Below are 25218 nucleotides of genomic sequence, written 5' to 3' on the forward strand. Positions count from 1 at the left end.
CCCAGATGTTTTTTATGCAAAATACTTGCTCTCACTTTCTGTGAGGGATGTAGGAATGGTTTACTTGAACACAGACAATATTAGCAAGCAGCAGGAGAGTTTATGGTGTTCTGTGGAAATACATTAACATTCACTTTAAAGACTTTCTGACACTGTATAATACTCTATTAGCATTGTCGGAATATCTGTGCACAAGCAGCAGTCTGTTCGTTAAAGAAGGAACACACAGCCAGTGACAGCAGGCTTAGCACAGCACCACTGCTTGGATGAGCCATTTGCCCTGAACAGATGTTAGGATGGATTTAGGAGCACAGACTGCAGCAACAATAAGTCCTTTGTACCTAGAGGATAAATACAGAGGGAAGCTACAGGCCACCGATTCAAACTTCTTCATACACAGACTGTTTTATCATGACAGCTGTTGCATCTAATTAAACATAATGAAGTTGCAAGACTAAGATTTTACACATGAAGTTTAAAGAAAGCCCCACCACCAATCCTCAAATAAGCTTTATCTGAAGAAGTCACTCAGAGTCCAGAACGAATCACATCATCTTTTGTGGTCTTTCATCAGAAACATCAGCATAGGGCCAAGTGCAGATAATCTAGAGGTTTAAGATCTGAAGTTTTATTATCATTTCAGAGTCTTAAACAATTTAACATCACCAGTATTTATGCAAGTCAGCTACATAAAGTGATATGATCCTTCTGCAACCCCTGCAAGGGAAAAATAAAAAATAACTGAGTGTCTTCTAGGCTCAATCCAGAACACAAACACTATTTCATATTTCTGCTTGGCTTTTTCATTTGGAAACGACAGGCACACAACAATCTATGCAAAAGCTGAACTCCACGGTACCAAGTCACAACAAACAGTGGCAGGGTCTGAAGGCATGAATAATCTAAATAAAAGCTACAACAGCCTCAGAGCTTCCCCTGAATCTGAGCACCCATACTGATGCCTTTTATTCCAATGCTTATGCAGAGGGATAAATTCCAGAGAGCAATGTGCATGGAAAACCCAGAGCCATTCCAACGAGTCCAAAGTCTGACAAATACTCACCTGGAGACCAGGCAACAACACAGCCTGTCAGCACACAGCTCTCAACACTTTCAGTAGACCCTGTATGAACAGTACTAGCACAAGGTACAATGATTGTTCTTCTGAGGTGGAAGAGAGGCACATTATATTGGAGTAAGGCGGGCTGTGTGAACACAAGGAGAGCCTGTGACTTACTCTCTCACAGCATTATACCCGGCAGGTTTAAGGGGACCAAGAACCAACTACTGGAGAAACGTTCTTAACGACTGTACTCTTTCCAGATGGAGACATTACAGGATGCAAAGCAGTATTTTCATCAGATCTGAACTGGAAGAAGCTCAAGCATGTTCAAAGGCATGGAGTAATTTCCATGCAAGGATCAACTAAACTAGTTAAGGCTTCTCAGTTTGGAAGAAAATTAACTGAAGCTAGGACGTAAGAGCATGTAAATTCATGAGTTATATGAACAGGGTGGACAAGGATCACATGTTCATTACTCTACCAATAGAATAACTACAGGGCATCAACACTCTAAACAAGAAAAATTTTTTTCAAGTAGTGCTGTAGCAAGGAGTTTTGTAGATAACTTTCCAAACAATGTGAAGGTTATCTAGGACAGCCTTTGTTAAAGCATACTGTGGATGCTGGAGTTCACATGGTTTCAAGGGGAGACTGGACAAGTTCACAGAAATCCATTTAGTAACTCATTATATAGGAACTTTCAGCCTCCAATACCTCAGTAGCTCAGAGGAAAACAATGGTGCATATCTTTGAAATACTCTTCCTCAGGCATCAGCTTTTGGCCAACATCAGAGGTATACTATTAGGCTACAGGGGCTTTCTGCCTGACATAGCAAGGCCAGCCATGTTCTTATAGAAGTCAAAGTGCAGAATGAACATGAACTCCATTTGCTTAAGGAGAAATAGCAATGTAACAAGTCACACAAGGCCCAGTAATGATGTATGGTCATTCTGCATTCTAGATACCAATCCATTTGTCAAAGAGGGATTTACTGATTCGATACCCCACCCTTCTGTTTTACTTGTTCTATAATCAGCCTCTTTCATTTTACCTCATGGACTTTGGTAGAGCGTACCACATGGCATTTGTGAAATTCATGAGTGGTATTAGGTGATGTGATCACCTCTGATAGCTTGATAACCTGATCTACGTCCAATACACTACAATGCTTACACTTCCCAACAAGGTACTTCAAACAGTATGCAACAGGTACTATTTGCTCCCAGATAAAGGCAGGTCATCGCAAGTCCTGGAATGTCACCCAAGCACAAAGAGATTGCTCTTGAGAAGTTATAGATTGTACAGGAAAAGTGATTGGAAGGATTGGCAAAATACCCCTTCCTGACCCCTAAAACAGCTTGAGGGCTTCCAAGATGAAACTCTTCACAGGCCCTTTACTGCAGAAGTGTGATGGCAAGCAAACATGCACCAGTGATTCTGAAAGTGTACACAGAACGCTGTGGAGGCAGAAAGGGTAACTTTCAAAAGTTTGCCTGCACAGCTATATCAGTTTTTAAACCATGACCCCTCCCTGGTCTGTCCAGCACAGGTCATGACAACCGAGTGTCAGAGTATCAATTATGCAAATCCACCCCACATACTTTGTGTACCAGGAACTTTCTATAATCACTTATCTCTACAAAAAAAAAAAAAAGTTAAGCAAACTAAGCTTTCACAATTAAAGTGTATTCAGCTGGATGTTAAAGAATAACTTTAGCTCCCACAAAGAACTCTGAAGCCCAGATCCTACAGTACAGACTTCGAAGTCCTCTGCTGGGGTACACAGGCTAAATTCAGGCACCCCAATACAAATGTGAGATTCTTTAATCTCTACTTCTTCAGGTAGCAGGCAGCTCACAGATCTGCTCTATGCATCTGCAGAATGGTGATCTCTTAGCAGAACTGAGCAGCTCTAGACCCATTTCATAAGCCTGCTCAAGACTCATCAACTGGATGTCCACCCACTCGCATCCGCAGAGGAGCCTTTCTCACACATGTTCCACACTGAGGTTAGAACAACCACAGCAAACACGGACATTTGCATGCAAAATCAAGAGAGGAAGAGATGGCGACAGTGATGCCTCCAAGTTTTACACAACAGCTAGCGCACTTGCTCATGAAAGTGGGAGGGAGAAGCAAGTGCACAATAACCCTCTCCCAAACAGGGCAATTCCATACTCCCTTCCCAAAGCTAGCAGAAGGTTACAGACCTCATGTAGGGGTGCCAGCACCTCTTCCATTGAGCCTACACAATAGCTAGCCAAATACAAGTCCTTGGTCATCAAGCAACAGTTTCTCTTGCTGACTCAATTAGAAGATGAGAGTTCTGCACTTTAATTCTTAGACTCAGGATTTTTATTTTAATTGACAGCTGATAATATCAGGTGCTTATCAGTCCCAGCTGAGCACATGGTTGCTACTCATGCTCTCTCAAAGATGACAGCAGATGCAGAGAAGGCAGGTGATTTTTTCCCCACTACAAAGTAGGAATTAGAAAGAGAAACAAAATCTGGATTTGAACAGAGGAGCAACATGGAGGCAATATGGTTAGCTGTTACACTGAGCTACGCCTTGTTTCCAGCCTCGAATAGCAACAATTTTCTCCCTTTCCTAGGGGAAAGGATCCCATGCACTGCTCAGTAAAAGCCAGAGACTTCAGTTGCTTCTGCAAAGAGCTGTACTTCTCAGCTCACAGGCTAAATGTTATCTAATGCTGAAACCAGGCTTCAAAGCAAGCACACAACACAGCTGAAATACATTACTTAACACAGCATGCAGTGTGGTTCAGTGATCTTGGGCAGCACTGCCGTCCTTCAAGGTCAATTGAGTGATTATGGGATTTACAGTGCGCATAAAGCTCTTTGGACACAGAGTGCCAAACAAGAATGACAGTGATGCAGGAATCTTCAGTGGTCATCAGTAAGTCTTATTCTCTAAAAGTCCTGACACACTGCAGCTTTTTTTTGTGGACAGAGGAAGACATTCATGTGGGCGGAGGGGGAGAGAAGAACAGGAAGGCTTATCTCCCTGCCTCTGCCCTTTAACTAGGCTAAGAAATTCTTTAAGTAGTGACTAACACAACCGTTGTTAAGACCCTTGATTTCTCTGCAGCAGCTAACATCCCAGAACAAACTGCCCTCAGAAATGCTTACTCAGCTCTCGGAGTAATTCAGGTTTTTGGCACAATTGGGAGCTCATTCTCTTAGAACTTTAGCCATCTGTGAACTACTCCCTAAACTTACTATTAATAGAAACCTCCACCTTCCTTTTGCAGCTACGAGTGGGAGTTCTCACCTTTGGCAAATGGAAGCTTCCTTACGCTTCCATTTTGCACCAGAGTATACACCTCCTGGTATCAAGTACACCATACACCAGATCACCTGATGTACTGCAATCGGTGTTTATAAGGAAAGGGTAAGATTTTATTCCCAACTAAATCTATAGCCATCCATAAGCTAAGAGTATTTTAATTAATCATAAGCACTTAAGGGTATGAAAAAATATTTTTCAGTCCAGTTATAGCAATCTGCTGTGAAGAACTCAGAGATGAAACTGCTATGTGTAGGTAGAAGATACACAGTCAAAAATAAATTGGGAAGATCTGGGAACAATTATTATTATTAATTATTTGCATTTAGAATAAATTCCTGTCACTACACTTACAACTCTTTGGGCTGGCTTATCATAAACTTGTTGAATTTTTAATGCCATGATCTGTTCACAGGCAGCTAAAGGTTTGGCAGAAGACTTGCATGCTGTCTTCAAGTTCGTTTTTCAGAATTCACATATATTCAACATCAAACAGGTATGGAGGACTTGTCTAACCACTTAATGCCTAGCATACACTAGCACATTATTAACAACACAGGGCTGGGAAAAACCTTTTGAGTCATCAGTTCCAGTTCCCCACTCCTACAGGCAGCAGCATTAAATTGTGTCCTTGTCAAACATTATCTTAAGGGATGTTAGGTCTTGGAACAGTCTCCTAATAAGACCAACAGCGGGGGGGGACGACGGACGGGGGACACACGCCAATCAGCCACCCACAAACAAACCCCACCACACACACTTAACTGCTCTAACATTTAAAAGTCTCTTAAACCACAAGTTCTGCTTAAAGCAGTTCCTCCTCTTTGTAATTTAAACCCCTTACATTTTATACAGGTTAAGGAAGAGGTAACTTGTTTAATTCTACCACGCTAAACTAGCCAAGCACTCTTATTGTGAGGTGGCTTTCTGCCTCTAGTCATCCCAAAACCCTTCTCTAGGTTCTGCTTTGAATTTGTCTCCCCTGGACACAGGTAAGTGCAACCTATATTCAAGGAAAGATCTCACTAGCACTCTCTATTAATGCTTTTCATTAGAGAAACCCTATGCATTGCAGATAACATGGACGAGACAGTCATACTACCACCGATTAATCCATATCCTTCTATCCTATATAGTGAGGGACCTTCTTTCCCCACCCCTGCAAGTTTAGCTTTTGGAATGGGACCTTATTAGCCAGTCCTTCAATCCCTTTTATATGATGGCCCTCTGCATCGATAATACCTCCCCCTCAACAGCAAGGCATTAGCAGATTTCATTAGTATGCTCAGCTTTCTGACCATAGGCCGTTAGTAAAGGTATTAAAAAATAGTGCCTCTGGATATTACTTGCTTGTATTTTCTCTTTAGCACCAGAAGCTGTTAGACTGCATTTACTGCTGTCATCTCTTTACAGTTTTATATACATGCATACAAGTATTAAAAGCTCTTGTGTGACACTATATCAAATGCTCCACTGCAAAGCTGACTTCACTTCTTGTGAAGCTTTAAGTTTTTTCCCCAAGAGGCAATAAAAAAAAAACAAACCATCTTCAATAAAGTAACAGGCCAGATCAAATTAACAGGTCTGTAGACCAGAGATCACGTTTCCTTCTCCATCGGTAAGTAATGTTCATTAGCCTGCAGCCATGCTGTTCTAGCCACAATTTATTAGAGTGGTTTGTTTTGCAAAAGGATATAATTCAGCTAAAACACCATCTATTCAATGAGTCAAACAGAAATAAACTAGTAACATGCATTTAGGAAAAACACAGAGAGCACACAGACACGGCAGTAATGAAAAGATGCAAGGCTGAACAAATAAGTTTATTTAGTATTTCACTTGTTTCCAGATAACACAGCAAGATTTGGACAAGATGACATGTCTTGCATTTCCTTACATAATAATTCACCACCTGTGAAGCCTAATGAACCTCTGTACAGACTAGGTAGAAATTGTGTATCTGAACTGTTGATGAACTCCCAGCCATAAACCCTTATGAACTGGGTACAAGTTATATATTTATAGCTTACCTCAGAGCGATCTCATTACTTTGTAAGTGTTACACATGGCAGAATGTCTGTGTTAAATTATAAATGAACACTTGCCTATATTAACAAATATATCAGAATTATTTTCTGGACCGTTACTAAAATTTATTTTGAGCACTGTAAATGTGCATCAGATCCGACTAATTGTGATTAAACGGTACCACAGAATGTGGAAAACAGTTGGCTTTCTAGCACTTCACTTTGGTACTCAATTAAAAATACAAAATCACTAACATTCTAGTGTTAATGGACTTACTGTTCGTTTACTGTGAACGAATAAATTACAAACATGATCTGTAAGCTTTGTGCATGCATGCATAATTCTTGTTAAAAAAGAAGTTTCATTTAAAGGTTTAACTTAGTGGTTTTGGGGGTGGGTGGGTGTTGCCAAAATTTTGCTTTCTGTCATCTTAACCTTTACTTGTAAACAACTGATGACTAGTGTGTCAAACTTCACGCACAGCGGCATGAAGTCTGCCAAGCAACATCATATTTACTTATGCCATGCAGACAAGACACATGCAAACAAGCGCAGGTAATAAATATTTAGTACCCATGTCAAATACGCATCAGAAACTAAAACTGCTTCCCTGTGCGTCCCAAGGGTTCATGCCATCATTCCTCACGCGTGCCAAAGGCTGTTGTCACGTTCATCCCGAGCACCATTCTGCCTCTGGAGCAACAGCTTTACATCCTCTCTCCCTGCTCCCTGCAAACTGACAGGAATCCTATTTATCTGTATTAAGACCAAATGAGCTGGTTTGGGAAGGATCCAAATCCAGTCGCAGTCTGAGGCAGTCAGACCAAACAGTGTGTTTTATTAAAATAACCTCTGCAAAATTCCTCTTTTCGGTTTACAGTAAGGTGGCAGTTAGCCCTACTGATCAGCAGATTAAAAAAAAAAAAGTGCTTATATTGTACAAACTATTGACACAGGGTCTTGTCCATAAATCCCAGCCAGCAGGTCACATCTCAGAAATCATTAGAGTACAACTGTCCTTCCCCAGTAGAAGGTGGTTTACACCATCCACCTTTGTTATTCACTGGCTAGTCAGCCAAGAAACAAAAATCACCATCTATGAGGCAATATGAGCACAGCCGTGCCAGGTAAAAGGATGAACATAGCTGGGTTTTGTTGGTTTTGGGTTTTGTTTTGTTTTTTTTTTAAGAGATTAAAGAGTTTTTCCACACCTATCCATGGCTTCCAGTATGACTTAGTCCTAAAGCAGGATTTCAGATTATTCTGACCAGGAAATTTCAAGAAAGCACTCTGTAATTAGCAAATGGGTAATAAGGCAATGAGAGATTATTCACACACAACCTCTTCTATCCATGCTTTGTAAATTATGTATTTGCTCCCCCAGTTGTGGAAGGGTCCTTTCAGTATACAGTTTCATACGCAGTAATACATCACCTCCTACTGATAAAAGACACCCAGGGAAATGGAAGATTTAGCAGTTCTTAAAAGGATTGAGCACTTTTTTTTTTTGGTAGGTTTACAGAAACTGCAATGTAAGTTAACCTAAGCACTCCTTTTTTTAAAAAAAAAAAAAGTAAACCAACTTTAATGTTACGGTGGTAAAACATCAATTGCTTATTACCATAATCTTGTTTACTCCCATTTCACAGGGTGTAGCTAACACATAAGTCCTTCACTGCACTGCATTTTAAGAACTATTGCCTCTGTTGAAAATAGATAACAACAACAATCTGTTCCGATTATGCTCTTCAGAGTTCAAAAGTGCGTCTGCTCCAATGACTGCTCGAAGCTTTGCATTAGGCAGTTGGTTCCTCAAGGGAATTATCGTTTCTAACTCGCACGGCAGTACCAGACTTTAGAGCAAAACAAGCGAAAAACCCACTAGAATACCGGGGGGGAGGGGGGCAGCGGTGGGGAGGTGGTGGTGTCAAGAACAAGACGACAGAGAAATCCACCGTCTGGCCTCTCAAGCACGGCTCCCGAGGCTCCTTCCCCCGCTCCCCGCCGCTGGAAGGCCAGCCGCACCGCGGGCCCGCCCCGGCTCCAGCGCCGCTCCGGAGGGCCCACGCAACGTCTAAAGCGAGCCGCTCTAGTTTTTCCTCCTGCTTGAAGTAGCCGCTTATTTGGTTCTGGGGCGCCTGCGTGAAGCCGGGGGTGCCCGCCGCTCCCTCCTCGGAGAACTTCTGCGGCAATGCCCCGTCCCGCTACGGTGCGCTCGGCCCACGGGCGCGGCGGGGACCTAGACGCGGCCCTTCCAGCGCGGGGCGGCAGGACCCCCAGCAAAAGCCCGCGGCGCAGCACCGGGAGGCGACCGCCCCGTCAGGCGCCCGGGCTCGGGCGGCCCCGGTACGGCCCCGCAGAGCGCCTGTCTCCCTTCCCCCGTGCCCCACTTACCGGCTTCGGCATTTTGAGGGCTGCGGGTGCTTCTCCGACTCCCAAGAGAAACGTTCATGCAGCGGCTGCCTCGCCTCAGCCGAGCGCCTTGTGAGGAGGAGGAGGAGGAGGAGGAGGAGGAGGAGGAAGGAGCCGCTCCCGGCCACGGCGGCAGCACGCCCCACGAGTGCCGCGCCGGCCGCCCGGCGGCCGTTAAGTACGCAGGTGGGGCCGCCGCGGTGATTCAACGCCGCCGGCCATTACCCGCCGCTCCCCGCCCCCCCCCCGAGCGTGGGGCCGGTCTCGCCCAGCCGCCGTGCACCCCCACCGGCCTCGCTTCGACGCCACTCCCCCCCCGGGGCGCAGGGGGGACCCGGGTCCGGAACCTGCAGCCGCCCCCAGCCGCCGCGGGGTGAGAGGCGGGCGGGAGCGCCCGCGAACCGTCGGGCAACAGGTGCCGGTGGGCGGGAGCGGCGCCGCCCCGGTAACCCCGCCGGGCACAGCCGAGCCGCCGCCGGGCTTCCTTGCGTCGCCTCCGCTCCGCGCCCCCCACCCAAAACCCCCGGCGGGGAGACCCGCACCCCCCGCCGCCCTGCCCACCGCAACATGGCCGCCGGGGCGAGCCCCGCAGCCGCGCCCGCACCTGCCCCTGCCTCCGGCAGCGCCGGGGGCCCAGCGGCGCCCAGCGGGCGATGGCGTTTCCCGAGCCGGCCGATGGCTCCGGGAAGGTGTCCGGCTTAGGAGAGGAGTCTGAGGGAGGGCTGCGCGGCACGGGCTCACCGAGTCCCCCGCTGCCCCTGCCTCCAGCCCGGGGAACGGGGAGTGAGTCACTGTTTCTTGTCGTGATGGGCATCGGCGCTTCTCGTGTTTTATCGCTAGTCTGTAATAGTCGCTGTGTTTCTTGAAGTATAAACTCGGGAGATACGATTACTTAACAAAACTGAGGATTGCTTTTGTGCGTTAAAGCACATTTTCAGCAGTGGCAGCAAGAGAGAAAAGTTTGAAAATCCATCTGAGCTCAGAAACTGAAAAGCAAAGAGTATACTTCAGTTGGCCCTGATCTTTCATCAAGACCAAAAAAATCATGCAGGTAGCCTAACAATTTATAGGCATACAAAGATGACAAAGTCTGTGTCTCTGCCCCCTGTTCCCTCTCCCTCCTCATCCATGAATGCACTCCTGCAGATAAAGCGTCTGCCAGCTCTGCAGGAGCTGCTGGCCTCCCACAGCATCTCCTCGCTTGGCTGGTCGCAACAGCACATTGTATTTACATAGTCATGGGCAACGGCCTGTAGGACACAGCTCTTCCGTCACGCTGGCAATGGCATGTACTTGAGCTGTAAGATTAAGGAAATCGCGCAGCCTGTATCCAAGCTGCTCTCTGCAACATCCCTGCTTCAAGCAGCACCTGGCTGTTTGGTCAGAAAAGGCCTAGGATGGGAACAGGGAGGCATGCAACAACGCAAGTAACAACCCACTAAATAGAAAACATACAAGGCAGGAGAGCGCCTGGGAAATATCAAGGGATGGTAACAAAAAGGTCAGCCCTAACGATACAGGTCCTGCATTGGAGGAGATCCAAATGGTGCCTCCTCTCACAGAGTCCACTAGGCAGCAATGGGTAGTGCTGCATTAAAATAAAAGAACCATTACTGCATCAGGTCTGTGAGAGAGAGAGGAGGGGAGCTGCGTCGGAGGCTGCGAGAATTCACGGTTATATTCCTTTCCTGTTGTATGCTCCTCGGGGATTAGAGGAGGCTTTTCCATCAAAACGGAGCCATGGGGGTGGCAGCTTGCAACAGCAGTTGAGAGGAAATAGTCTAAGCTGAACAGCTTCCGAGTAAAGGGCCATGGGATCAAACATCTTTGGGAAACAGGTATGGCCTCTGTTTTCAGATGAAACAATTCCACTGAGCTTTATCCAAGTATCAGGTTAATTTAACAAAATACGATTTGTGAGGAGACCTTCTGTGCTCCTCTGTTAAGCAATAAGTTTATGCTGGGATTCATGCCTTACTCAGCAGGATGATACTGGAGATGGACCAGACCAGATTACCAGTGTTTTGGGTAGGCTGCCAAGCATAAGGAACAACTCTTCCAAGTAAGGAATGCTTTAAGAACCCAGCTTTTGCATTTCTCACTCAGAACCCAAAGTGGCATTCATGGATTTGGGGGGTGGGGGTGGGTGAAAAAGGGTAGAGATGAGATATTTTCATTCCTTAGTCTTAAAATCCACATTTTGGCTGTGATTGGAAAAAGAAAAGCCAAAACAAGTGTGTGTCTGCATACCCTAGAAACAGGGTATTGCACAGATCTAAAGGGAAGCCCATTTCCATCCTGAGAGATTTCCAGTCCCAAAATCCTTTCCTGTCTGTAGCTCCACATGGGCTCAGAGACCATCACCCTGGGGCTCCATGTTGCAGTGATTCCATGTCAGAGTGATGCCTCATTGTCATGGTTTAACCCCAGCCAGCAACTAAGCACCATGCAGCCGCTCACTCATTCCCCCCCACCCAGTGGGATGGGGGAGAAAATTGGGAAAAGAAATAAAACTTGTGGGTTGAGATAAGAACGGTTTAATAGAATATAAAAAGAAGAAACTAATAATGATAATGATAACACTAATAAAGTGACAGCAGTAATGATAAAAGGATTAGAATATACAAATGATGCACAGTGCAATTGCTCACCACCCGCCGATTGACGCCCAGTTAATCCCCGAGTGGCGATCCCTCCGCCCCCACTCCCCCCAGTTTATATACTAGATGTGACATCCCATGGTATGGAATACCCCGTTGGCCAGTTTGGGTCAGCTGCCCTGGCTGTGTCCTGTGCCAACTTCTTGTGTCCCTCCAGCCTTCTCGTTGGCTGGGCATGAGAAGCTGAAAAATCCTTGACTTAGTCTAAACACTACCTAGCAACAACTGAAAACATCAGTGTTACCAACATTCTTCTCATACTGAACTCAAAACATAGCACTGTACCAGCTACTAGGAAGACAATTAACTCTATCCCAGCTGAAACCAGGGCACTCATTTAATAGATCATCATCTCTTCAATGTCTTGAATCAGTCAGGTAAGTATTTATTTCCATATGTTAGTTATATATCCAAGTTTAAACCCCTGGGTTTTTTGGGTTTTTTTTTTACACTTACCATTGCTTCCTAACCACACAGACCTAGAGGCAAAAGGAATTTAGGTGACTAATAATTAAGTGTGGCAACATACAATCTTTAGGTTCCTGTTTGCCACAGCACATAACCTTGTGCCACTCTCCCATAATCACCTGCAATACATGGGGAAAGGTAGATGCCTCAATAGTATCCATAACTACCAGCTTACTCAACATCGCTCCACCCAAAACCAACCACCATGAACATATTGAGCTTACACAGGAAGAATTGTCTTCTGTGGAAGGAACCAGAACAACTGCCACCTTGGAGTATACATTAGAGACCCTTCGCCTCCTTCTTGGGCTTTCGCCTTCTGCTAGGTGCGTTTTCAAACCCTCTTGCCTGCAGTGCTCAGTGCCTTATGAAACGCTCGGTTAGGTGGGGTAGCAAGGTGTCTTTGTGACAGTACGAAACTCTCTTCTATAGCTGAGTCCCTGAGCTCCTTCCTTGATATTTCTCTCCCCACCTCCCCCCCTCAGAAGGATGGGAAGGTATATGCCAGCCCCTTCTTCCCTTTTATACAGAAGCCTACTTGTCCTTTGCAGATGCAAACCAATCTAGCTCCCCTCTCCTCCAGAGGAGGGGTGAAAGCCCTCAGTTCTCTGTTTTTCCTGGGAGTGTCCTGACAGGCCACATATTGAAATTTTTTGAGCGTGGGCACCATGTATAATACTGATAAGCATCATCTAAGAATGCTTACAGACTGAATCCCTTTGGAGTCTGAGTGAGGGAATATTGGAGCAGGCACAAAATGGGTGCAAAGCAATCAACCCCCATCAAGACAGCCTGGGGCAGAAACACAAATGTGAAAAAAACCCAGACAGAAATGTAGAAGCTGGGGAAATTTTCACATGAAAAATCTATGGAACTTGGTTACTTCTAGATGTAGGCATTAGCTAAGCAAGAGAGAGCTTTTATAGCCACCCTAACTACAGCATCTTCAGTCAGACCTCACAATTAAGCATAAGACCCAAATCAAAATGAAGCCTTTAAGTTACAGGATTAAGATCTGCTCTGATCCAGCACTTATTCTTAACCTGCTTTATTAAGAGGATAGCATTACTAACAATTTACAGGAATTACTAAGGCAGAGGAGGTGATGAAAGGATCTCAATTGCTCAGCAGGTCAGTAGCAGAACCCAGTTTCTGTTTTCTTCTCTGTAACAGTTCCTGTACCTTACTGACCCCTAACCAAACCGTGTCATCCTCATCAAGCCTGCCTTCCCTGTTTTAAAGAGAAGACCCATTTAATTTTCCGGTTCTACTATAATCTGTAATAACGTTCCAACTTGATGTAAAACATTTATGAATTCCAAGTATTTGCCAGAATTTGCTCAAGCAAGTCCTATCGCTATAAAGTGGCTTTTGCTTAACAGGCTTGGTGCCAGACAATTTTTAGTCAACATAAAACTTCCTAAGCCGGATCATCCCAGAACTGGGCAAAATAGAATCTTGCATCCTAAAAACACCATTCTTGGTCGCTCACGCAAAATCAATAGTCTCAACAAGAGGCAGACTGGAAGTCCCTGTTTCTCCGTATAGAAAACTTCATCCAGGTTTGGCAAGGCATAGCTGGAAGAGTTTTGCAGCATCTCTGCTGGTTTGTTTGCAGTTTTACTCCAGGGCTTTTTTACTAACTGAAAATCTACAGTAGCTAACTCTGTCCTCTTGACAAGTCACAGGCTGTGCATTTAGTATAGCAGTTAAAAGAAAAGACATTCAGTATAGTAGTTAAAGGAAAGGATGCCATGTTCTGAGCTGTGTTGTATAGATTTAACGAGGTTTGCTCTCATCTAGGACAGTCAAGAGGGTGATTTTCTTTGTCAATTGGAAGAGCTGTAGGAGGAAAAAGAACCATATGGTATTATTGACAATAGCTTCTTTTTCATTGTGCTTGACTGAATAGGTAGCTTATTCCCCATCGCAGTTTCTGAAATTTTAGCATTATAATTCCTGAAATGTCAGACTTCATGAAGAGTGGCCGAGGACCTGGAGAGTTCTAGTTCTGTCTGCACTGAAAGCTGCTTCCCCACTACCCACACTGAGCTTATTGAAAACCTGATGAATTCAGGTCACAGTGGACCAGCATCTATTGACAAAGCACTGTTGACATACTCTGGGTTTCTTTTGAAGGGGATATATGAGGTAAAAGAGCGCCAAGCTTGTGCCTCATTTTCGGTTGTTCCTAAATGAGAAGCTGCTGCCAAGTTCAGTTCATGTTTTTTTCCAGTAAGCATGGGTTCCCACAAGGTTTTTTTTGTACTAACAAATGGTTTGGTGGGTTCAGGCCTGGAAATAAACCTCATTAAATGATCCAATGGTTACATGCTAGAAGACCCTTATCTTTGCATTAATTTTATTTTCCAGCTGCACCCCCAAGTATTCCTTGGGATTACCTGACCCTCTGATAGATCATCATGGAGCCCTATGGGGACATGCTAGGTTATGAAGAAATGTATATAAAATGAAGTTTATGAAGGATTATTTTAAAATGTGGTAAGAAGGAAAAAGAAGCAGACAAGACTTCAGGCTTTTGTCTGGTTTCTTCTTACCCATCATAAAAGGAGAGAAAAGCTTAAAGCAAGATTATGAATATGTTTCTTTTCCTCAGCAAAAATTCTGAAATGTCCCAAGGCCAGTTTGCTTTCAGTTCCCATGAGAGTTGTCTTAGTAACAACTCTAGTAACATTCTTCACTCTTCTTCCACAGGAAACTCTCACAGGGAGTGATGCAAAGTGTGCAATAAAATCTCCTTCTGGACTGAAACAAAATGTAATTTGGCATTTACATTTTGAGTACACTGAGACTAAGAAATTACTTAGAATGGATGGGGAAGGCAAGACTTAGTGATAGGTAAAATATAGATAAAATATTACTCAAAGTAAAGGCAGGTTTAAACACGCATGGGATCAGGGAAGGAAAATCTGTGGTAATCATCTCTGTAACTGAAATCCACAATGAATTATTGATCTTACCAACAAAAATAAACAAATAGAAAAAGCACTGAGAGTTTTCTGAACCTATTGAATGAGAACAATCATGTCACAAAGCATGGTTTAAAAATGTGTAAACGAAGTTCATGAAATACTGAATTTGTGGAGATTATACCACATGTGTAAATCCAGCCATGTTTGTCCAAGACTCAAAGCAAATGGAAACTAGAGGCAACACAGCTTTTACGTCTCAAAATGAAATAATGATCTTAATGCGTATGATAAGAAAGGAAAGAGGAAGGGAGTTCCCCTGGTTAAGTAATCTTTATTCTACCTTGATATCTTCCTTTGTGCTTTTTTATTTGGAATCTGATTAAAAGCAGAGCTGAGTGCCATATACTGCAAACAGGCCCTGCACATCTGAACTCTTTCTATGGGGATCAGATCTTTTAGTTTTGTTTTGGGTTTTTTTAACATCAAAGTAGAGATGTATAAAGACAGCGTTGACAAAAAGAGCAGGTCAAATAACCTACCTTAGTTCATGTGCTTCACAAATGGAGCACAGATGTGTGCTTAGAGCAGATGTAAGTAGTAAGGAAGGTAGAGGCAAAATAAACGTTCACTGGTTGATAGAGGGAAAAATAATTCATCAGTCTATGTACAGGAGTTTTTTTACTCCAAGTTGTTTTATAATTATATATACTGCTGACACTTGTATTGCTCTGAGGTTGTAAGAGTTCAAAAATACAAATAAGAAGCTATTTCAACTTAACTAAGAGTGCCAAAATTCAGAATTTCTGGGCTAAAATAAGAGTGCAGAGTTCAATGTACAATTAATGGACACAGAGTACATTTTCTTTTCCTGTGATATGATGCTGACTCACATTTTTAAGATCAAAAGGACCATGTTGTTTGACTTTCAGCACAAATTAAGCTGTTGAGTTTCACCTGGTGATTCTCAAATCAAGCCTGTAACATTAGAAAGGCCTTAAACCCCAGTCTCAAGACTGAATGACAGTGATTCTACAACCTGCCCTGTTCTCTCCATGGCCAAGTAGTCTTTCAGTGTAAGTTGTGAAATTTGTTTGCATTGACTGGTACTTGTATTTCTCATTCAATTTCAGAAGATGCACTATTTATAATGCAATTTGCAGTTAAATACTCAGCCAAGATAAAACATCTAGCATGGTTCTTGCCTCGGCTAAGTCAGTAATATCAGCTGTGCATTACTGTACAGTTTGGTGCCAGCTATCAAAAGACCATTTTCTCATATTTTTCCCTAATTGAAACAGAAAGAATTGCTTGATGCAGAGGTTACTAGGTAAAGTTCAGAAGGTCCCAAACGTCACTCTAGCCTACTTTTCCACTCAGGGCTGTCTCTTTCCCATTATCTTCCCATATTTTGCCTACCCTCATTTAAGCGCTCTATGCAACAAGGCCTCTACCCCTTTGAATATTAGAGATCAGGTTTCTTTTGTAGTGTAAGGCTGGTTAACCTTAAAAGCTGCATCCAATAGCAAGAGAATCAGAAAATATGTAATATTGGGGCTGCTGTTTATTACTGGTCTATACATTAGCTCTCCTACTCTGCATCACTTGCTTCTGCTGTAGACAAGAACATTTCCAAGACCACTAGGAGCTAAAGTTATTTCTGCTCCACTCAGGCTGCAGCTGCCCAATGGCAGTGCAGGCTGCATAGAGAACTCCCAGTGCTGAATTAGGAGAGAATATACAATGGACGCTTCTCTTGCAGATAAAGGAGAGTAATTTTGACCTTAGTATATCATGAGTAAGACACTAAACTGGAGTCTGAAGTACAAGAATCCACCTATCTCTTGGGAAATCCTCTGTTTGCTCTGTGATAACACAATAATGCTGAAAACAGGCGGGCACTGATAAAGATATAAGACCAAATACAAGGCAGGTATAAGCAGGGTGACATTGCTAAACAAAGCAGAACACTGCCTACTTTCACCAGACCTGAATTTTAACTCTGATATTTTGCAACAGCTTACCTGGAACTGTACCTCAATTAAATATTCACTCATGAGAAAAAGCAGTGTTTCACAGCAAACAGCTCATACACAATTTAGAAATGGCTACATATATCCTTAATTAGTTTTCAACAACCCTGCTAAACACTGAGGGCACACTAAATCCATTTTATGTCAAGGCTGCAGATACACAGTCACCTTATCTAATCAGCCCCAGCTGCCTTAAAGCCAGTAACTCAGAAACAAAGAGGCTACCAAACCAAATAACTTCTGTGAGGCCTTGCTGGAGGAGAAGGGGAGCGGGTTGATTACTGCTCACCTGCCACACTGAGGTATGCAGGCAACCTGAAACAAAGGGAGTTTTCAGTGCTTCCCAATGACACACCTAGTTTGTGAAGTAATTACCTCTGACGCATGACACAAAGATAAACACTGAGTCTTGTAGCATGTTGGCTAGCAACTCCTCAGAACACTTTGGAAAATAATACCATTATGATACCTTTAAAATAGCAGGTGAATTTCACCTGTTTGCAGCAAGTACCTCAGGACCTAGGTAATAATTAAGTACCACTTGAGCCTTCAAAATAGAGCTGAAGTGCAGCCTCAGACGTAACCAGGATTTCACACAGACTTGATTTGCTCCTAGGCAGAACACGGCTCAGCTCAGTGTTTCACTTACTTAATAAGCTGATTATCTTTTAAAGATGGCATGATGAATTCTTTGGTCTCTTTAATAGAAGACAAATGTAAGATGAGGGGGGAAAATCTATAACATGTAACCTTATGATCACCTTCTGTGCCATGGTTTCATCTGCATGACCTCTCAGCAATTGCTAGCTACGCCAGATGTGTTGGTCCACTGTTCTGTTTTGACCTTCAAGCGCTATGGTGTGGGAGGAGAAGGGTGAGGTGCTGCTGGACTCCAGAAGCAGAGTGTTGTGTCCTTCCACCTGGTATCAGTTGAGGGTGAGGATCTGGTGACTCCAGAGCTAGTGGTTCATGAGCTAATTGTTCAGTATGTTTAATTATCTTGGAGTGGTAAAAACATTGTCGTTGCAGCAATCAGACATGAAGTAGAGTTTCTGTATCCAAGAAGTTTGTCTGTTTTTCCCAACTATGTCTTTTGGCCTTACTGACTTTGCTTTGGGTGGCTTAATGCAAACATATGTCCATTAGAGACCTTCATAGACTTGCCTTGGATTACCTCCAAAGCCAGCCCCAGCTCAGTCCTGGATCTGAGAGAGATCAGGAGCACAAGAGGTGAAAACACCTTGTAGACATGGGTGAACCATATTGTCCCTAAGGCATGCCACGCTGTTATGTGTGGCATTTTCCTATGAGAAAGTGGGTTGCCCTGTGTTGTTCTCCCTGACTGTGGTCTGGCTGCCAGGGCAGATGGAGAGTGAGGTGAAAGTACAGCGTCAGCTATGGCCTTCTTTTGCAGAGTTCAGTTTTAAGGCCAAATGCTGTGAGCGCCTGGGATGTTGTTACAGTAAGGGCTTCACAGTAGGCCATACCAGGTAATGTGGCCTGTTTTTGACACAGCGTGTTGAAGCGCAGTCACCCTGGGCACGGCCTCAATTCAGAGTGTCCGAGTGCTCTGGGCCTAGGGCCATGAGTGGCTTCTTGCCTACAGTCCATGGGGAAACTGGTCTTTGAGGCCTGTTTGCGAAAGCCTGCAAGAAGGGCTCGGCCCACTCCATGCAGACATGGCAGGCCAGGCCTGCGGGGCAGTTTCCCTGCCCAGCCCTCCATGGCTGCTCTGCGAGGCAGGACAGCAGCACAGAGTGGGGAAAACTGAGAGTCCTGGCCACTGGCCTAGCCTCCCTTCACCTGCCTGACACCGTGAGGCAGGAAAATGCCAAACGGGCCTTAGAGATGACAACAAAACAGGGTGGGTGTGTGCAGCTGATTCACAGGGCAGAGTAACAGCTGGACATGCTTGTAAAGAAAGGCACCTGTCTCACAGGTGGGCACCTTCCACAGTGCAGATGTGCCTGGGAGGGTTCAGGGGCATCCTGGAGAGCTGCACCTAAGGTGCTCCCAGAAAGCAATGTGGACAGGAATAACATAAGCAGTTCGCCCATGCTATTTCTCTCCGAGCGCAACCACCTCTAGCAACACAGCATTTTTTTCCAGTTGTGTTCAGATTGATGGCAACTCTCCTGATCCCTTCAGGAGGCTGTCCCATAAGTGAGCAATGTCACAGCAAGGAATAAATTTCTTTCCTGATATCTAAATGTGCTCCTTCCCTGGATTGCTCTCAATACCCTCCACCCCGTTGCCTGAAATTACTGCTCACTCACCACTGTAGTGGGTTTAGCCGTGCTGTACGAATCCAGAGAGATAAGAAACTATATTCTTTAGATAAATAGCACAGACTCTTGCACAAAGTTCTTTCTTGTCTCAGAGTTCAGTCTGCACCCTTACTTAGAAAAAAGGAATGTAACAAAAAAACCCTCTTTACAGAAATTACCTTAAAATGCAGCATGCAATATCGTTAGTGCAGTGCTAAGGACTTTCAAAATAGTGGTGGTGTTTCAAGTAAGATTATGGCCACCATTTTCCCCATGGTTGCCAATGTATAATATTTGAAACGATCTCTTTTTCTGTGCTTCAAGCAGCAATTAAGTATTGTGTTTCAAATGCCACCACACAGCAACAGTGAGTAAATAATGGTTTAAATAAGAAGTAAGAAAAAGTTTTGTTTGCTTTTGCAGGTGTTAAATTTCAGCAGGACAATCTAACTCAAACAAAGCTCTAAACAAAAAAGTTACTGGAATCCTGACTGACAACCTGAGTTTCATGTTAGACAAGCCAGATAATCAAAATTATCTCTCCTGGCTCTAAAATCTCTAGCCACTGATTTTTACCATGGCTGTAAAATTCTGAGAGTGAGATTTTAAACTTCAGGTATAACATTTTTGTTTAAATTTTTAATGCATGGGAAAAACAATTGCAGCAACTACATGTGGTTAAATGCTTTATTTCTGTAATGAGTATCCTTAAAAAAAACCCCACAGTAAAACTCACACTGACAAGTACATTGCAGGATTAAAATGTGAATTTAGGTTATTTTCTTGTTCTTCTGGTAACCTGCTTATTCCTCCCTTGAGAAGAAATGCAATGCTACGTTTCCAGTACCCAGATGGATTCAAACTCACATCCTGTAAGAAATCTCAGAACATTAGGACAAAGGTAATTGAATCATTTTTAGACCCAGTAATTAATTCTGTGGAACCCATTTATGGGAAACAGCTGCAGTGAAACCCTGCTTGTAGAGAACAGAATGAAAGCTGCAAGTTGTTTAAATGCAAACTCGTGATGCTTGTAAGTGAGCCCCTTCCCACAGGACTCAAGCTTGCAATCCTGCCCCAATGTCAAAGACCTTCAGAGTGAAGACGGTGGGACCACACCTGTAACTGAGAGGTTTAGTGGAGAAAATTCCATGACTGCACGACAACAGGCTCCCATTACATTTCTTAATTGGTTACTTTAGATTACTCTCTCAGCCAACCTTTGTTAATGTGAAATGATAACCTTGAACTGTGTACATGGTTTAAGTATTATCCAAACACCTGCACGCAGCATACAGGGACAAAGTCAGAAATTCTTTTGCACTTGTGTGAGGTCAGAATCAGGCTGCTTCTGTCAGCCTGATCACAGGATCACAGTAATCCAGCTGTTTATGGGCCTTATCAAACATTAGATTACGAGTTTGTGCATGCCATTCTGGAAATAGAGCTTACTGGCCTGATTCTGCTACTTCTAGCCATGGTGCTGTTACCTCATTTCTTGTGCAATCTTATTTATACACAAGCAGAGGTGGAAGAGATGAGTCTTATGTTATTTAGAAAACTTGAGATTACATGAGGAACAAATTAGTGGTTCAGCAATTATAAAAATCTGAGGTAATTAGGGGAAGTTGAAGTGGTCCTGGTCAGAACAGTTGCCCTGTTAGTTTTCAACTCAAGCTAAATGCCTGTTGTTTGTCCTGAAAAGAGACAGAGGATAAATTCTTTAAAATAACAGATTCCTTTTAATCTGGCCTTTAATGTAATGATTCTGAGGTTTCTATTGTGGGTTTTTTGCAATGTATTCTGTAACATTATACACATTCTATGTATATGTGTTCTATATACACGTTAATTACATCTGGCTTTGATATGCACAGACTCCCCTTGCTCCTTTGAGAAGACTAGTGGGATGGTGTTTGGTGGCACTGCTCAGGTAAGGGAGGTCAGCCAGATTTGGCTCACATCACACAGGGAGAGAGAGTGCAAATATGAACCTACTCCTTGAATTATTGAAGTATCTCCTTTACTCCTCCTTCTAGGATTATCATCTACACAAGATTTCCAGCTTGGATCTATGCTCCTCAGCACCCATGTGCTTCCTCCTAGAGCCCTCAAAAGCCTGTCTGCTCTGCTCGGCAAATTCCTTTTGCATCTTCCAACCCAAAGCTGCTTTTTCAACACTTATTTACCCAGTGCCTGCTCTGTTTCCTTTCAGCCAGTCAATGGTGCCCTTCAAGCCACCTGTGGTTCAGCTCCTCTTCACTCTCCCTGCTCATCTTTTGAGTCCTCACTCCTCACCCCAGCTGGGAGTTGGGGAGGCAGCTGCACCAAGAGTCCTAGTTCTCCCCCCAGGGGAGGAGGGAGAGGAGAGCACGGTGGAGTGGAGCGATCCCAGTTGTTCACAGTAAGGAAGTAAGGTGTGGCTCATCCTGAATTTGCCTGACACACTTTCTCATCAAAGGACAGCCGACAACCAGGAAGAAGGTTTATCAGGTAAGGGTTACTTGGAATTGCCCATCCAGGCCCTATAACAAAGGCTGGGCCTTATGACACTAACAGTTTTGTTCTGTGTTACATGGTTAACAAAAAACCTGCCCATAAACAGGGTGATCTGGCTCCAGATGTTCTGGGCTGGGAACAGACTGCTGTGGGATGCACAAGGACCTTCACTGGAGCACGCGTACAGGGCAGTACATGCGGGACGGAAAGGGCCTGCTACAGCAGCCAGTAAACATTATGTTATTCTAACAGCATAACTAGTTGGTTTTACTATTCTTCTTTTGTCTTTTTTTCATTATTAATTAATATTCAGTTAATACAGCAGTGAGCAGAATGTACCCACAGGTCTATCCATAGAGGAAGTAATTTACTGCCTGCTTTACAACAGTGCTGTGTAAACACTTGAGTTGCATTCAGTACTGCATTTCTATGGGAGTAGTGGCACATTCAGGTGAGCAAACACAACACTTTGGAGAAAACCAAGCACTTTTGGTCCAGCCCACACAGCTACTAGCCCGTGACAGTCTAAAAATAAATCATTGTTGTTAATGAAAAAATTGAGAAACTGAAAATGATCCCAACATGCTCTTTAAAATTCAATGTTTCTATTAGTTCCACAGGACTTCTGCTTCGTGCAGCTTGAATACAGCATTAGAGAGGCCCTGGCCTTACTTCAAAACTCTCATGGATTTCAGTCAGTCAGGATCAGGCCCAGGATGGGCACCTGAAACCAAAAGGCTAAGAAAGGAAGCCCAAGGGACCATCATTACTTCCCAGCATCAGAGAGATTTCTTATAAACACCTTAAAATACTCTTCCAAAATTAGAAGTATTTATAAATACATAATTCTACAACCCTTGTATTGTCCTGTTAACATCTGCCTCTGTATGAGAAGCAGATTTTCCTCTATTCTTGTTCCCTAAATCACAGAGCAGGTTTCAAATGTCATTATTCAGTTGTTTCTTTCTCCACAGATGTTAACGCTTTTTCTTGCAGTGCAGTTTCACTGCTGAACAGCAAATGGAACTGAGACCCAGACGGAGACAGGGATCTGCAAGACCCTCCTCAGATTTGCAGTGTTTCCTTGCCTTAAAGCACATATCCGAACTATTCTTTGGGACCCTGTGGCAAGGCACGCATCTCATGTGAGGCTACCGACTTCAGTTCATCCCTGAAACCAGCATCCTCCAGAATTCAGTGAAATTACAATACTTATTTAACCCTGTGCATATACTTAAGAGTGCTGCTTGGGTCCAGCAGGTATTCCTGTACATGCTCAAGGATAATAGTTGACGAATCAGTTTGGTGAGAGCTGACCATGAACTTCTAGTGACTGTGATCTTCAGTAAAACCAATTTTCATCCTTAACATTTTTAGAATCATTTCAGTATGGTGTCTGTACATTGTAAGTCACTGTGGCATACATACTGCCCTGTTTTCTTGCAGACATAGGAGCTTAGAATTTTAACTCTCTACCCTCCCACAGTCAGGTGCAATTCCTTTCCTTAATGACCATGCACACAAAATGACCTCTGTGTTCCCTTCTGCAAAACTGTGCACTGTTTCCCTAAACTCTGGAGCTCACATTTTCATGATGAAAGGTGCAATTATTTTGCTGTGCAGCAACATCTGCAACAAGACTGGCTTTGCAAACAGATTTTCAGCCTCTCATTAGGTTGACAAGAATTTGGTCTGCCTGGTAAGATATCTTCTGCATGTGGCAAATTCATTTTATTTAAGCATCCCTTCACATTAGTCTTTTAAAAGAGCCTTCTGAATGCAAAGGCAGACACTACTGCTCAGTCTACCCTTCCCTGTGCATTACAAATTGTTTATTAATGAGGCAGGTAGAATCCGATTTTATGCAGTCGATCATGCAAATGTATTAGCAACTGTAACCTAAAATTAGCACCTTTCATGACTATAACATCATTTCCAAACTTCCCTCAATTATGTGCTGTTCCTTAGTGGTTACAGTTCATTCTTTGTCATTCTGGAGTCTCAGAGAACTCTAAGCAGTGCACTGTGCTGGTGACCACAGCAAGGCAGAAACTGGATCTATGTAATTCTTAAACACTACTCACAGATCTTTTTTCCCCCACAGTATATGAGATTCAGTGAGCACAAAACTTCACTGACATTCTTTGATGATGCCTTTGATTTGTGGCAGTGGCAAAACTGCTTGTCCCAGTAACCTACAATTATGACATTTCAGTGATAAAACCCACACAAATCAACACCTCCACTAACAATGCAGTTTCGCTATTTTAATGTTGGGGAATTACTTGCATTTTACTTTTGGCACAGGTTCTGATTTAATTCCTAGTTAAGTCAATGAGAGCCTGGAGAATCTTTTGGTTTGCTTCAGTGACAGGGGATAAGCCCAGCAGTCAAGGTTTATTCTCCAAATATTAGCAGAAGTGCTCCACTTATCAGGGAGCTGATACTGTTAGCTCAAAGACAATAAAAGCTTTGCATCCAAGTACAAGCTTTTGTGAGATCTCAGTTGACAGATGGATTTATAAACTGATAATACAATCTTGTATTTCTTCTTAAACTTTAGTTAATTGAAGCATTTGGGAAGTGTGGATCTTTCCAAAACAACTCCTTGACGAACCACACTGAAATGATGTTGCCTACTCAAGAACTTTAATGTCAGTGAACCTTGACTTTCCAATCATTGTAAACTGTCTTTAAATTAAGAGTATTATAAAACTGGAATCTAGTTTTATTTTTGTTTGGATAAAGCAACTCAAGACACCTGACATTGACAGAGCTAACCAGATATGAGGCAGATCTATACTAAAACTGCCAACTTTTCTTTCTGCTCCCTTCTAAACTTTTTCCCCAGTGAAGACAATTTAGCAGTGGGCTTTATAAAAAAATTCCACAAATCTTTATGTGCTGAGGGCATGTCCTCGAATATACTGAAATTCTTGAAAAGGCTCTCATAGGCTTCAATGGAATTGTAATCAAGTTCTGAATGCGAGAGGCAAGAGATTCCCCAATTTCATTTTCTAGATATGATCAGCAGTGATGGAAGTGCCCAGCTCTGTGAAATGTTGTGTAAAATTCTATAGTATGCTCTTGTATATGGCTTGATAGTGCTACAGATGTGACAGCCTGGGAACCCCTATAGTATAGACTATGGTAATTCCTGGGTGAACTGCCTTCTGGAAGAAGATTTTCTTTTAATGAATTAATGGGCAGCAGATGCTGGGAGGAATGCATTCCTCTGTCTTTCAGCAGTGCTTCATATGTACAGTAAATACATGTAATGTTTGAGACACCTCTAAATATATGTATAAAAGATGTATAGCCAGGATTGCTCTTTCGAAATTACTAAGCACTATCAGATGACCGGTAGCATAATCTTTAAACAATTCAATACTTTTGAGAATAATTTTTAAGCCATAACATAAACAGGTTCTGAAATCCTACAACAGAAGTTGGACAAATAGAAACAGCTTCTGCAAAGTCTATGTATTGCACTCCACTTGCCAAAAACGTGGTCTAAATCAGGAAATGTCGTGAACTAAACCAGTCAA

The 25218-nt window shown here is 43.3% G+C and overlaps 1 protein-coding gene and 1 long non-coding RNA gene across 2 annotated transcripts in view; one reads left to right on the top strand and one right to left on the bottom strand.

The window, feature by feature from the left end:
* The window catches only part of EZR (ezrin), a 37395-nt gene extending 28415 nt beyond the window's left edge, over positions 1-8980 (bottom strand). The window contains exon 1 of the mRNA XM_030023519.2: positions 8796-8980. Within this exon, the coding sequence (XP_029879379.1) occupies positions 8796-8807 (12 nt within the window). The 5' untranslated portion in view covers positions 8808-8980. The remainder of the gene's footprint in view (positions 1-8795) is intronic.
* Positions 4170-5333, top strand: LOC115345163. Its single transcript, XR_005933073.1, has 4 exons — positions 4170-4237; positions 4339-4478; positions 4789-4869; positions 5229-5333. It is a non-coding gene; the product is annotated as an uncharacterized LOC115345163 (long non-coding RNA).
* Positions 8981-25218: the final 16238 nt, after the last annotated feature.

The sequence above is a fragment of the Aquila chrysaetos genome, chromosome 8, assembly GCF_900496995.4.
Source record: "Aquila chrysaetos chrysaetos chromosome 8, bAquChr1.4, whole genome shotgun sequence".
NCBI lineage: Eukaryota > Metazoa > Chordata > Aves > Accipitriformes > Accipitridae > Aquila > Aquila chrysaetos.